Here is a 13,003-nt window from a genome sequence, read left to right as displayed (position 1 = left end):
TTAATTTCAAGGTATCCCTCTGAGAAAAACAATAGTCCTTCAGCCTCTAATTTGAAGGGGATTTTCTAATTTTAGTGAATCTTAAAGTGGCAAGATTCCAGAATTAAAAAAAATTCTTCGGCATGTAGATACCCATTTTTAGAATAACAGTTTGTCGTAAAGACACATTTACAGATACCATCAGAGGTAAACCTAAATGTGTATTGAGTCAGTGACATAATCAGAGAAGAACATTCCAAGAGACTTTAAAATGCAGTAGCTTGTACATTTCTTGTGAGATATCTGGGCTTCCCTGGTGGCTCAGTGGCAAAGCGTCCACCTGCAGTGCAGGAGATGGAAGAGACACAGGTTTGATCCCTGAGTTGAAAAGATCCCCTGGAGGAGGGCATGGCAACCCACTCAAGTATTCTTGCCTGGAGATCCCATGGACAGAGGAGCCTAGGGGGCTACAGTCCATGGGGTCGCAAAGAGTCAGACATGACTGAGCATGCATGCATGGGCTCCTAGTAGTAAAATGTTTAGTTCTTCACCTACAGGAGAATGCTACTGAACCAACTCATTGTAAAAACTGGTCAATAAAGGGGAACAAATTAAGCATGTATCCTGTCTTATGGCAATGAACTAACCAAATAGTCGATGAGGTGAAGTTTCTTTCTGTATTATTTGTATTAGTCAGTTTTTTGGATTGTAACTGCTCTAATGGATAGTGGAATCTCATTTTTGTTTAACTCACTAGTGACAAATGGTCATCTTTTCATATTCTTATTTGCCACATCTGTATCTTCCTTTGACAGAGTGTCCGCTCTTTGACTCATTTATAATTGTGTTTTTTTTTTCTTGTTAAGTTTTAAGCATTCTTTGTATATCTCAGATAGAGTTCCTTTATCTGATATGTAATTTGGCAAATAGGACTTGTACATATAATATGCACCAAGATGAAATGAGGTGACAGTGAGTCAGTTATGACTTTACATTTTCAGCCTGAGTTTCTGGAAGAATGGAGAATAGTAGTAACAGGAAAAAAGAGTTAAAATCACTTTGGGAATAAGTGGGAAGGAGATGACTCACATGGTTTTGAGTCAAGATGGAGCTTGAGGTGATGGAAGAATTTCCAAACTAGAGACCAAAAATATACTAAGATTCTTGATTCAGATTTTGCTGCCGTCATTGTAGATTATTGTAGAGAAAGCGGACGTGAAGCACAAATAGAAAGTTAGGATAGGAACCATATTATGTCACAAAAGTGATACAAGGAAGCTTTAAGAAGGAATCAGATGTTGAATTAGTTCCATTTCTATGGGCATAATCAGAGTGGGAACATTACTTTGTTTTCTTGAGGTCAGATCGGTTCTCAGCTTACTTCTATCTGTGCCTTTTGTATCTGGAGACTCTAACTTGCTTTGTCGCCGAGAGCTCTCTCTTACTTTAATGAGTCTCATATCTTTCAGTACCTTACAGAATTTCTCAAATTGGATTTTACATCCCTGAGGCTCTTTGCAGGGTAAGCATGGACTGGGTCTTGTTTCTTTATTAATCTAATTCAACTACATAATTATGTATAAGAGATCTATATCATTTAAATCAAGTGCTTAACTAATCGTTGAATTCATTGAAATAAATCATTTGCTTTCTCAGTAATAGCATTCTGTTGTGGAATCATGCAGTTGTGACTTAGTCCCCAGCAGAATTAATTAATACGTATAAGTTCTGTGCCTCGCCTCGTGCTGCAGGCATGCAGCCTGTTCTCTGAAGTCATAATGATATGCTTGGTTGCGTTTTTTCTGCGTCTAAAAGTATGAATTTCCATTGCCTTTTCCACCTAACCGTCCCTAAGGATGGTAATTTATTGAATAATTCACAGAGTATTCAGTAGTACTCTGAATAATTATTTTAAATAATTAAAATCACTGAGTAATGACTACTGATAGCCTGTGATTTTGAGTGCTTTAGTGAAATGGCATACCAACCTGAAGCAACAGTTTGACAGTGTATGATTTTATATTTTTTAAGTGAAGATCTGCAAAAGTTCTTTGAAAATTCTGTGTCTATTCAACAATTATTGTTAGACTTTGAAGACTGCTTTTGTGAAATGGACTATATATATTGAATATCAATGAAAAAATGTTGAGATTATTTTGGACTGAAGTCAGCTGTGTCATTGGATTTAGTGGCCCTGAGAAAAAGGGGAATTTGTGCTGTAAACAGCAAAAGATAGGAACTTATTCGTTCACCATGTTTTTAGCCCCCGAAGTCTATTAGTACTTTACTCTCCTGTTTGATACTCTTACGAGAGTTTCACTTTTGATAAGTGTTAAATGTATGATAATTAGTAAAGTAGAAGCGCTTTGTCAGGCTTAACCGCACAGCATTAGAATACAGGACTGATTGAAAGACAACACTGACATTTCTTGTTGGAAAACAGCTGTGTAACGTGATGAAATATCCATAGTTTAAAATTTCTGAAGTTCTAACTTTACTTTTTTTTTCTACTTTTTCAAAGTGGTAAAACGTAAATAACACAGAATTTGCCATTTTAAGCATATCAAGTATATAATCCAGTGCCATTAATGATACTCACAATGTGGGCCACCATCACCCCTGTCTGTCTACTTCCCAAACCAGAAACTCTGTATCCGCAAAGCAAAGAATTCCTCATTCTCCTTTCCTCAGCTCCCGGAAGCCACTAACCTGCTTTGTTTCTGAGTTTACCCGGTCCAGAGGTTTCCCATAGGCGGAATCACATAATATTCGCCCTTTGTGTCTAGCTGATTTTGTTTACCATGCTGTTCTTAAGGTTTCTCCATGTCGTAACTGAGCTCCGTTCCTGCTTATGGTTGAATCATAGTCCATTGTACTTATGTATATCGTTAAAAATATTTATGTGCTAAATCTTTTTGCATAATGTGTCGTTTTTCCATATCTTTGATGTAAACGAAGATGTCACATTGGTTAATTTTATTCTGTTCAATTCTTTTACAGATTTGACAGATGAAAAAGTGAAGGCCTATCTTTCTCTCCACCCTCAGGTATTAGATGAATTTGTGTCTGAAAGCGTTAGTGCAGAGACTGTAGAAAAATGGCTGAAGCGGAAAAACAAGAAATCAGAAGGTAAGACCTCATTCAGATTGAGTGCTGGATTTTTCTCTATTTCATGGTGACAAAAAAGGTGTTTATCACTTAACAAAAAATGCTAAGAGTAAAATATAGACAAATATTAGTACATTAATTCTGTAAGAATTTTATTCTGCTTAAAAAGATAAAATAAGTTAGAATGAGAGGAAATAAATACAAAAGAATGATCTTTAAAAAAAAAAGATCTTTAGTCAAAAAGTTGAAAATTTATTTAGATATGACCACATTGAAAAATCTGGAAGCTAGTATTAGACTTGATTTTGTGCAATTATTATTATTGATTATAAAAATATTCCATATATATTTCAAAAAGATATTTATATTATTACATTATTACATTTTGAAAAATGTATTATTGAAACAAGTTTTATATGTGCACAGTGGGAAAACTGAGTTGCATTGGATGTTTTATTTATACTCATAAACTTAGGATATGGTTATATTAATGAAAAATGGGAGGTGGACTCAAAAAAAACACATGTGAAGTCAAATGAATTTCCCCCAAGTTGAATCTATGTTAATATATTGGCTTTGGTTATGATAGTGTTTTAATTTTGGATTTAGATGAATTTATATTTGGCTGATTATGACTTCTCATTTCTGTGATGGTTGTTTTTATAGTAGAAATTAAAGTTTGTATATAATTTTAATTTATGGAGAACTTTTATATAAGCAAACGTGTGTACTGCTTTTCTGGAAGTTTTTTAGTGTGACAAAAATGCTACACTTAAAAGTTCAGAAGTGATCATCATTAAAATATCACACTGTTAGAACTATGCTACTGAGTATTGTGCTTGAGGCCAACTTTCCTTACTCTACAGAGGAAAGCTTCTGTAACTTTCTAACATATTTTTTACAAGAAGAAAGAGGTTAATTTTTTAAAAAGAGAGCTCTGGATATTGAAGCACAACATGGTCTTTAAAGTACATGTCCACGGGTGTGTATGAATCTGTGTGCCTGTATGTGTGGCTTGAAAGGGAGGGAAAAAGGAGAAAGAGAGAGAAACATACATACATCAGAGACAGGTGTGTTTTTTTCAAAAGGTTCATAGCACTAATAGTAAGAATAAAGCTTGGCATGGCATATTTCATTTGTTACAAACCTTACACATTTGAAAATAATTTGAGATGTTTGAAACTTTCAAGTATGACTGAGTTGTGCTTAAGGCAAGATGCAAATTTCAACTTGCTATATAATGATGGGTAATAACATGATCCCAAATTACATGATGTCAGCATTGTTAATCAGTTACACTCCAATATAAAATACAAAGGTAAAAAATATATGTGATGTCTGTTAAATACAAAATTGGGCATACTTAGAAAATGAAAGGAATTGCAGACTGTCCTAGTGGTGGCTCAGCTGGTAAAGAATCCGCCTGCGATGTGGGAAACCCGGGTTTGATCCCTGGGTTGGGAAGATCCTCTGGAGAAGGGATAGGCTACCCACTTCAGTATTCTTGGGCTTCCCTTGTGGCTCAGCTGGTAAAGAATCCACCTGCAATGTGGGAAACCCGGGTTTGATTCCTGGGCTGGGAAGACCCTCTGGAGAAGGCATAAGCTACCCACTTCAGTATTCTTGGGCTTCCCTTGTGGCTCAGCTGGTAAAGAATCCACCCGCAATGCGGAAGACCTGGGTTCGATCCCTGGGTTGGGAAGATCCCCTGGAAAAGGGAGTAGCTACCCACTCCAGTATTCTGGCCTGGAGAATTCCATGGATACCGTCCATGGGGTTGCAAAGACTCAGACACAACTGAGTGACTTTTCACCTTCACTTTAGCATGACAGGGATAGTTTTCTTTTAAAGTTTATAAATATTTGAATGCATCGCTCCATATCTCCTGAATCTGTTCTCTATACTAGTTAACCGAATAATCCTTTAAAGTACTTGATACATATACTCAGGAGTTAAATGATTATTAAGAATAGCAATGTGTGATTGGAACAGTACTCAGTTGTGCTGGAAGAAAACCTTGTTCTTATAGGAAGATGATTTTGAAAGTGACCCTGTGCAGGGCTAGACTGCGGCTACAACTGAGAATGTGAGTGAAGCGGCCCCTTGGGGCTCACTGTCCAGTGGTGAGAGCAGGCCAAGAAGTGACCGCATCACAGGATGCATCAGTAGGAACCAGGGTGAGGCGGTTGGCAGTGGAGGGGCGTGAAAAGAGCCTTTAATTCTGCCACCAGGGCTGGGGTCTGCTAAGACCCTTTCTGCCTCCTTTTCCAGAGAGTTCATTGCAAGAATGTATCTGCACCCCCTTCAAATTCAGTGAGATTCTATAGCCTGGCCCCTGCAGGCTGTTTAAAGGCAAAATGTAGTGATGAGCTTGCGTGAGTGGCATGAGAAAGCACTGCCCAATCTTCTTTGAGATGTAGAAAGCCAGTTAAATGTCTTGATTTCATCTGTGTGGTTACAGATTGAAGTAGTGATGGTTCTCGGAAACATCCTGTGTCTTTTCCCTCACCGTCTTCTTATACTTTTTAAAAAGATTCTGTTTTTTCTCAAGTAAACTTTATTCTGCTCCCAACCCCTCTCATTGAAAATGTCTTGAGGAAGACAGTTTTTGTGGGGAGGATTTTTTAGGGAGTGTTTGCATTTCCATGTGTAAACCCAGAAAGAGGAAGTGTGATAGCTAGAAAGATCTTGGAGGACAGTTTGTTGAAAATGAGACGAGCCTGCCCAAATTATTTCACTTTGTGTGTCAGTTTGGTAAAAGAAAATGAAGTAACGAAAGCTGTGCTGTAATAAATAATTTGCACAATACCTTGCGCATTGTAAGTACTCAATAAATATTTATTTTTTTAAACATTGAGAAACCAGCCTCGCATGGAAATGATCTACATTATGGGGCAAAAAATTGTGTAAAGGCATATTCTGCCTAGAGAAAGATATATGAAAATGCAAATTTTTAAACAAATAAATAAAGGGTTATTTAAATTACAAAATCATATTTGCCTTTTAAATGGCCAGCTTTTATACTGCTTGAATGTGTTTACTGTTTTAATGATGACTCTGTGCTATTAGAAAAGCTAGTTTCTCTCTCATTTAGTATTTTACTCAGTATCTACTGTTTGCTTGGTGCTTAGAAGGCAAAGTGCTTAAAAAACAGAGAGTGAATGGCACATTTTGTTTAAACTATGATAATATTTAGAGTGGATTAAATCGTGACCACAGTGCAGCTGTAGTTTTCAAGGCACTTCACATACGTTCACCCTTTACATCTGGTTACATGAATGGGGATTAAACCTGGGTTCACTTGGTAGGTGTTGAAACTGTGCCAGGAGAAGCGTAGGGATCCCTGGAGGTTCAGTGTCTAGTTCTTGATAGAATTACTGGGCGGTAACTCCACGAGCAGGTTGGGGGCGTAGACTAAGTGTGTTGTGGTTATTTTGGTTTTTCTCACCTAACGGCGCACTTGGTGCCTATTAGGCGATTCTGTAAGCACCACTGTGGGTGGTTTTATTTAATAAATGATTACGTCAGGGGAGGTTACATTCTCTGACCCTTTCACTACACTTGGTGATCAGGTTATACTGACACCAGGACTACTTATGTTCTTCTTATCTCCCCCACAGTTATTTAAAAGCTTCTTGAAGGAAGGAGTTGTTTAATACATGTTTTAAAATCCCTTGAGAGACCTTGGCTTTCTATTTACTCAGCAAACTATGTGTGAAGCACCTCTTAGGTCCTGGAATTATCAAGCTTCTAAGGAATTCACAGTCCATCAAATAGAAGAAGACAGAGAAGCTTCTGCTTTACCCTAGTTAGGCTGATAGTGAGCCAGAGTGGTCTTGTGAGGGGACCAGGACGACTGGTCTTGTGAAGCAGGCGGCGGTCACTGTCTGCGCTGAGTGGAAGAGAAGAGGGTTTGGGGAAGGCGAACCACCGCGTGGCCGCAGGGATTTAAATTTCAGAAGTCTTCACTCTTACTGTTTTTGTTTTAAATGCATCAAGTTCTGTCTGTACTTTTGAGGCCAATTGTCTTTTGAAGGTTGACCTCTGATCCTAAATCCTAAACAGTTGATTTTCAGTAATGTTTGGAAATTGGAGATAGCGTTTATTTCCCTTATAAGCTCTTGTACTCTTTTAGAGACTATATAAACATTTCCTCAGAAAGCACTGAGGCCTGTACATTCTCACAGCTCTACTTCCATTTGGGAAAAACTCAGGGAAGAAAGAAAATTATCCAGGTTGTGAATTGTTTCACTAACTGTTATATTTTATGCTGAATTTTATGCACAGTAAATTTGACGGGCCCAGCTGGTACTCTTCAAGACTCAGCCTGATGGACTATTCAGCATCTACACAAATCTCAGAGTACAAATATAAAATTAATAAACAAACATTAGGATATGATGCAGATCCAGCTAGTTGCGTGTTTTGAAAGAGCAGTCTGAGATGGAGCACAGCGCACACCTTAAGTGCTGCTCGAGGATCTCGGCAGGCGAGGGAAGAGCTGACCCCTCCACTGTGCTCCTTCACTCACAACTATCAGTTGATAGTATTGGTGGTATTAGAAGGGTCACAATTATTAGTTGATAGTATTGGTGGTATTAGAAGGGGTGCGTGAAGACGTCAGCATGACTCTATTTGGAATCTTCTGGTAGTAGAATAAAACTTAAAATACGTGGATTTTGTTTAAACCCCCCGAGATGTGACTGTGATAATTCGTTTTGTAAAGGGAAACTGTGTATTCAAGAGAGTGATTGACTGAACCCAAATTATTTAAGAATGATGAGTAGCAGTGCCATCTTTTCTGGCTGACATTTATTATTACGATTATATTTCTATGTCTAAAATATAGTCGCAGACCATCTCACTATCATATGTATCTGTAAATGTCAGGTAATTAAGAATGAAAACATTGGTGCTGTTAGCTGCCTTCAATGTTTACATGAATGGTTTCTTTCTTTTTTTTTTTTTTCTCAAAGAATGTAGTTACTGTATTTTTTTCCCCTCTCCATGATTCTTGAGATGGAATTTAATTTTCATTCAAATAAAACTGTTACATATTTCATACTTAGAACAAATGAGATTTATATTATGTCCCCTAAACCTACTATATGCACCCTAAAACGTGGATTGGGTAGCATCAGCCCTGCTTGTTATACGACATACAGTTTCTATGCTGCTGCTGTAATTTCCATACTACCCCAAGCTATCTGTAGATTTAACACAGTCCCTAGTAAACTTCCAGTGGCAGTTTTTTTTAAATAGAAGTAGCTGCTGCTGCTGCTAAGTCACTTCAGTCGTGCCCGACTCTGTGAGACCCCATAGACAGCAGCCCACCAGGCTCCCCCGTCCCTGGGATTCTCTAGGCAAGAACACTGGAGTGGGTTGCCATTTCCTTCTCCAGTGCATGAAAGTGAAAAGTGAAAGTGAAGTTGCTCAGTCGTGTCCGACTCTTAGTGACCCCACGGACTGCAGCCCACCGTCCATGGGATTTTCTAGGCAAGCGTCCTGGAGTGGGGTACCAGGGCCTTCTCCGAGTTTCTATGCTAGTATATGTAACTTAGCAGGATATTAAGTTAACAAAGCATGAATTACCGTGTTAAAAGATTTCAGAAAATAAGACACTGATCAGTGATGTGTTAGCCACTAAGAGGTGTGTGTATTAGTCGCTCAGTTGTGTCTGACTCTGTGACCCTATGGACTTCCCAGGCAAGAACACTGCAGTGGTTGCCATTCCCTTCTCCAGAGGATCTTCCTGACCCAAGGATCACACTTGGGTCTCCTGCATTGCAGGCAGATTCTTTACCATCTGAGCCACAAGGGTGGACCCATTAATACATACCATGAGTAAGAATAAACATAATTGAAATGGTTTACTGGGAACTTCACTCTGGGCACTTTATCTCTTTTCCTTGAACTTGCTCTCTCAAAAATTGAAGTTACATTTTCATGTAGAGCTTGCATATTTTTTTCATAATGGAAAACAGAAAATGTGTTGAATGTTACGTGCCTTGATCTGAGTTATAAATAAACATGAGTTCACCATCTGGTAAGTAGAAGGGGGATAAAGTTGATGTTAATTCATTTGTAAAGGATTATTTGATATATTTCATTAATTCTGTTAATTTTAAATATTGCTGTTAAAAATGTATCTTTCATATATTCTTTTTAGAGAGTATTTGAGCTCCTCAGCAATCCAGTCAAGTTGATGGGGATTTTGATAATTTCAAAGATTAAATCAGATCATCATAAATTTGTTAGTGATTATGAAATTAATTCAAGTAAATTTAGTAGCTTTGTTACAGACTAGATTGAAGCAGTTTTTATATATTATCTGTAAAATTCCTACTGGTAGCAGCTAATGTCTGTGCATTCAACACTGTTACTACATTTCCTAAGTAAAACTTTTGTTTGCAAGGGATTCTAACTAGTGAAAATGTTATGAGCTGACAGTGTTGAAAAGACCTTGTTTTGGTCAGTGCTTCTCTTTATAAAAATTTTGTTTGTTAACTGTACATATAGAAAAAATGTGTAATAGAAATCATTGCATCTATTTATTTAATAGACTTTTTTCAGCATTTAAAATTTTGTTTCATATAACAGATTTTTAAAAATAAAAAACCTGTGAAAGATAAGCAATCTAACTGCTTCTGTGCGTGTGTGTGTGTGTGTGTGTGTGTGTGTGTGTGTTTTAATCTACTCCTTAAAACATCCTGAAGATGTAACATTGATCTGGATGATTTGACCAAAGGTTGAATAATCTTTTCTAGAAACGTTGATTTCAGTGGTGAGTTGTAGCTGGAATGTGGCCAGGTACGACTCGTTTCTCTAGCTGTTTATTCAGCTTGCGTACATGTTACGGAAGTGTAGTTTTGGAGAACAAGGACTATAAGCTTGATTCCCTCATGGTCACTTTCTGATAGAGGAAGACAGATGATAAACACGTAATCTAAGGATTAAACTTATTTTAGTATTTGTTGACATTGTGCATTTGAAAACATCTAACATAATGTCTGCTGCTGCTTCGGCCGCTCAGTCGTGTCTGACCCTTGCGACCCCGTGGACTGTAGCCCGCCAGGCTCCTCTGTCCATGCGATTTCCCAGGCAAGAATACTGGAGTGGGTTGCCATGCCCTCCTTCAGGGGGTCTTCCCCACCCAGGGATGGAAGCCGGGTCTTCCTGCAGTGCAAGTGGCCTCTTGCATTTCAGGCAGATCCTTTACCAACTGAGCCCCCAGGGAAGCCCACCCTAGCATAATGTCTAACAAATAGGGCATTTTAGTACAGTTAAATTTGCTTGAGATTTAAAATTCACATTGTTTGCTTGTGAACTCAGAGCCCGTATAGTGTAAGCACGTCTACGTATCTGAGTGCCCATCCTGGGATGATTTTAAGTCACAAGAGTGCTGTTTCTTGGGTTTACTGCCCTTGAGGGACTCACAGTCTTGTGGTGTGAAAAGAAGATGTGGAACCAGGAGAGTATAGCCATGAGGGTGTACAGTATAAGGGTGTTAAGTCGTGTGGTATAGTTTATCAAGATGACACTTGTGACAGCTGAGGTCATTGAGAGGCATGAAAACTGAGAAGACTTTTTGCAAGAGTCGGTGCTGGGTTGGCTATTGGTTCCTCAGAGCAGCATCAGCATCCCCTGGGAACTAGTTAGAAGTACCGCAGGTTGCAACTCACCCTAGACCTCCTGAGTCAGAAACATCTGTGGTTGGACAGACAGTCTGCGTTGTGACAAGACCCCACTCCCCCGTAATTCTAATGCAAGCTAACATCTGAGAACCCCAGTCTTGGCCATTGAGGAGCCCACAGATGAGGAAGTGTGGTTCCACTGTTGTCTGGGGGAGCTGGGGACAGAGGCAGGGCTTCAGGACTTGCTGTGCTTTACTTCTGGAAGACCCTGGAGAGCAGGGTTCAGCACAGGAAATTCTGGGTAGAAGCAATTTGGTAGGAAGCAGGAGGGTGCTTAAAGGCAGGTTGGCTAACACAACAGTTCAGGTAGAAGTTTAAAAATGAACAAGTTCAGTCACTGTTCTTTTCATTTTTAAAAGGTTTTAATTTATTTTGTTTGCTTTTGTAGTGCTGGAAGTTTTCATATGTGTGAAGTCATTTTGCTAAAGATTGTGCATCATAAATATTTTTTCTTATTTTAAGAACAAGAGAAGATGCTGTTTAAATTTTGGTCTTTCTACTCTAATCTTATTTTAGCTATTTTTTCATGTTCTTCATTGGCTGTAATAGGAAACATGGAAACAGTGTAAAAATCCAAAATAGATGTCTAACTGATAGCGTTGCCTTTTTTATATATAAATTTATTTGTTTTAATTGGAGGTTAATTACTTTACAATATTGTATTGGTTTTGCCATATATCAACATGACTCCGCCACGGGTGTACACGTGTTCCCCATCCTGAACCCCCCTCTCTCTTCCCTCCCCATGCCATCCCTCTGGGTCATCCCAGTGCACCAGTCCCAAGCATACAGTATCCTGCATTGAACCTGGACTGGCGATTCATTTCATATACGATATTATACATGTTTCAATGCCATTCTCCCAAATCATCCCACCCTCTCCCTCTCCCACAGAGTCCAAAAGACTGTTCTAAACATCTGTGTCTCTTTTGCTGTCTCGCATACAGGGTTATCATTACCATCTTTCTAAATTCCATATATATGCGTTAGTATATTGTATTGGTGTTTTTCTTTCTGGCTTACTTCACTCTGTATAATAGGCTCCAGTTTCATCCACCTCATTAGAACTGATTCAAATGTATTCTTTTTAATGGCTGAGTAATACTCCATTGTGCTTGCTAGAGTTTGGTGAGTTATAGAACCATGCATATCATCACTGTTTGCAAGACAGTGACCACATAAAAATGCACAGGCTGAAACAAAAAAAAAAAAACCACACAGGCAAAGCTAGTCAAGTGTACATCATTGTGGTGGTTTTTGGATTTTGAGGATTTATAGATGTGTTTATAGTCTTCTTATATGAGTTGCTTTTAAAATAAGAAATAGATAAAAGAAATATTAACAGGAAGTTTTTAGTTTTCTTGTATGGAAGGTTTTGCCGCAACTTTCTTTGATTCTAGTTCAGTTTAAGCCGATTATCCTCTGGTTGTTTGGCTGCTTTTCTGTTGCAGGGAGTAATAGACATTTATTCTGTTTTTACTAATCCCCTTTATTATTGGCTTTTCCTCCCCCTCCCCCAACATATTATCTTTGGTCACGTAGATTATCACATAAGAAGTTGGTAGCTGAAATGGGGTCTAGCAAAGCACTCAGTTCTGTTTTTTCATAGAGTCATCATTTTAAGTTTACCAATTATTCTACTCAAACTTACAAATGATCTTTTATAAGCTTAGCATTTGCTGTAATAAGCATGGAATATGAATTCACTTGTAATGGAATTTGCCGTCTAAAGGGGGCAAAAAATAGTAGCTTGGCCATAATTATTTAAATCAATTGTATAAATTTTTCTCTTGTGATGAGAACTTTTAGGATTTACTCTCTTAGCAACTTTCAAAATACCATGCAGCAGTGGTGGATGCTGGGAGCCAGCACGGGAGATCCCACCCATGGCAAGGTCATGCGGAGAGACCTGACGGGCAGGCGAGTCAGGTCTCAAGGGGTCCTCTGTCTGAGCATTGTGCTGTACATTGAGTCCTCAGTATTTACTTATCTTATAACTTGACATTTGTACCTTTTGACCACTATCACTCAATCTCCTCATCCCAAATCAGTTTACGAAGTGTTAAGGTTGAAAACTTTTTCTCTAAGGTCAGGAACAACACAAGCTTGCCAACTCTCACGACTTCTGTTCAACATGGCACTGGGAAGTCCTAGACAAAACAAGCAACAAAAAGCATCAGAATTGAAAAGGAAGATGTAAAATTGTTTCTCCAGATGACATG

At 38.4% G+C, this 13,003-nt stretch overlaps 1 protein-coding gene across 3 annotated transcripts in view; it reads left to right on the top strand.

Moving 5' to 3' along the window:
* The window catches only part of PDE10A (phosphodiesterase 10A), a 777,492-nt gene that overhangs the window by 619,004 nt on the left and 145,485 nt on the right, over positions 1 to 13,003 (top strand). For all 3 annotated transcript variants that reach the window (XM_013966645.2, XM_018053454.1, XM_018053453.1), the window contains one exon: positions 2,980 to 3,108. In XM_013966645.2, the coding sequence (XP_013822099.1) occupies positions 2,980 to 3,108 (129 nt within the window). The remainder of the gene's footprint in view (positions 1 to 2,979; positions 3,109 to 13,003) is intronic.

The sequence above is a fragment of the Capra hircus genome, chromosome 9 (assembly GCF_001704415.2).
Source record: "Capra hircus breed San Clemente chromosome 9, ASM170441v1, whole genome shotgun sequence".
NCBI classification, from domain to species: Eukaryota; Metazoa; Chordata; class Mammalia; order Artiodactyla; family Bovidae; genus Capra; species Capra hircus.
Note: the sequence above shows the minus strand (reverse complement) of the source record. Positions and strands in the feature narration are given on the sequence as shown.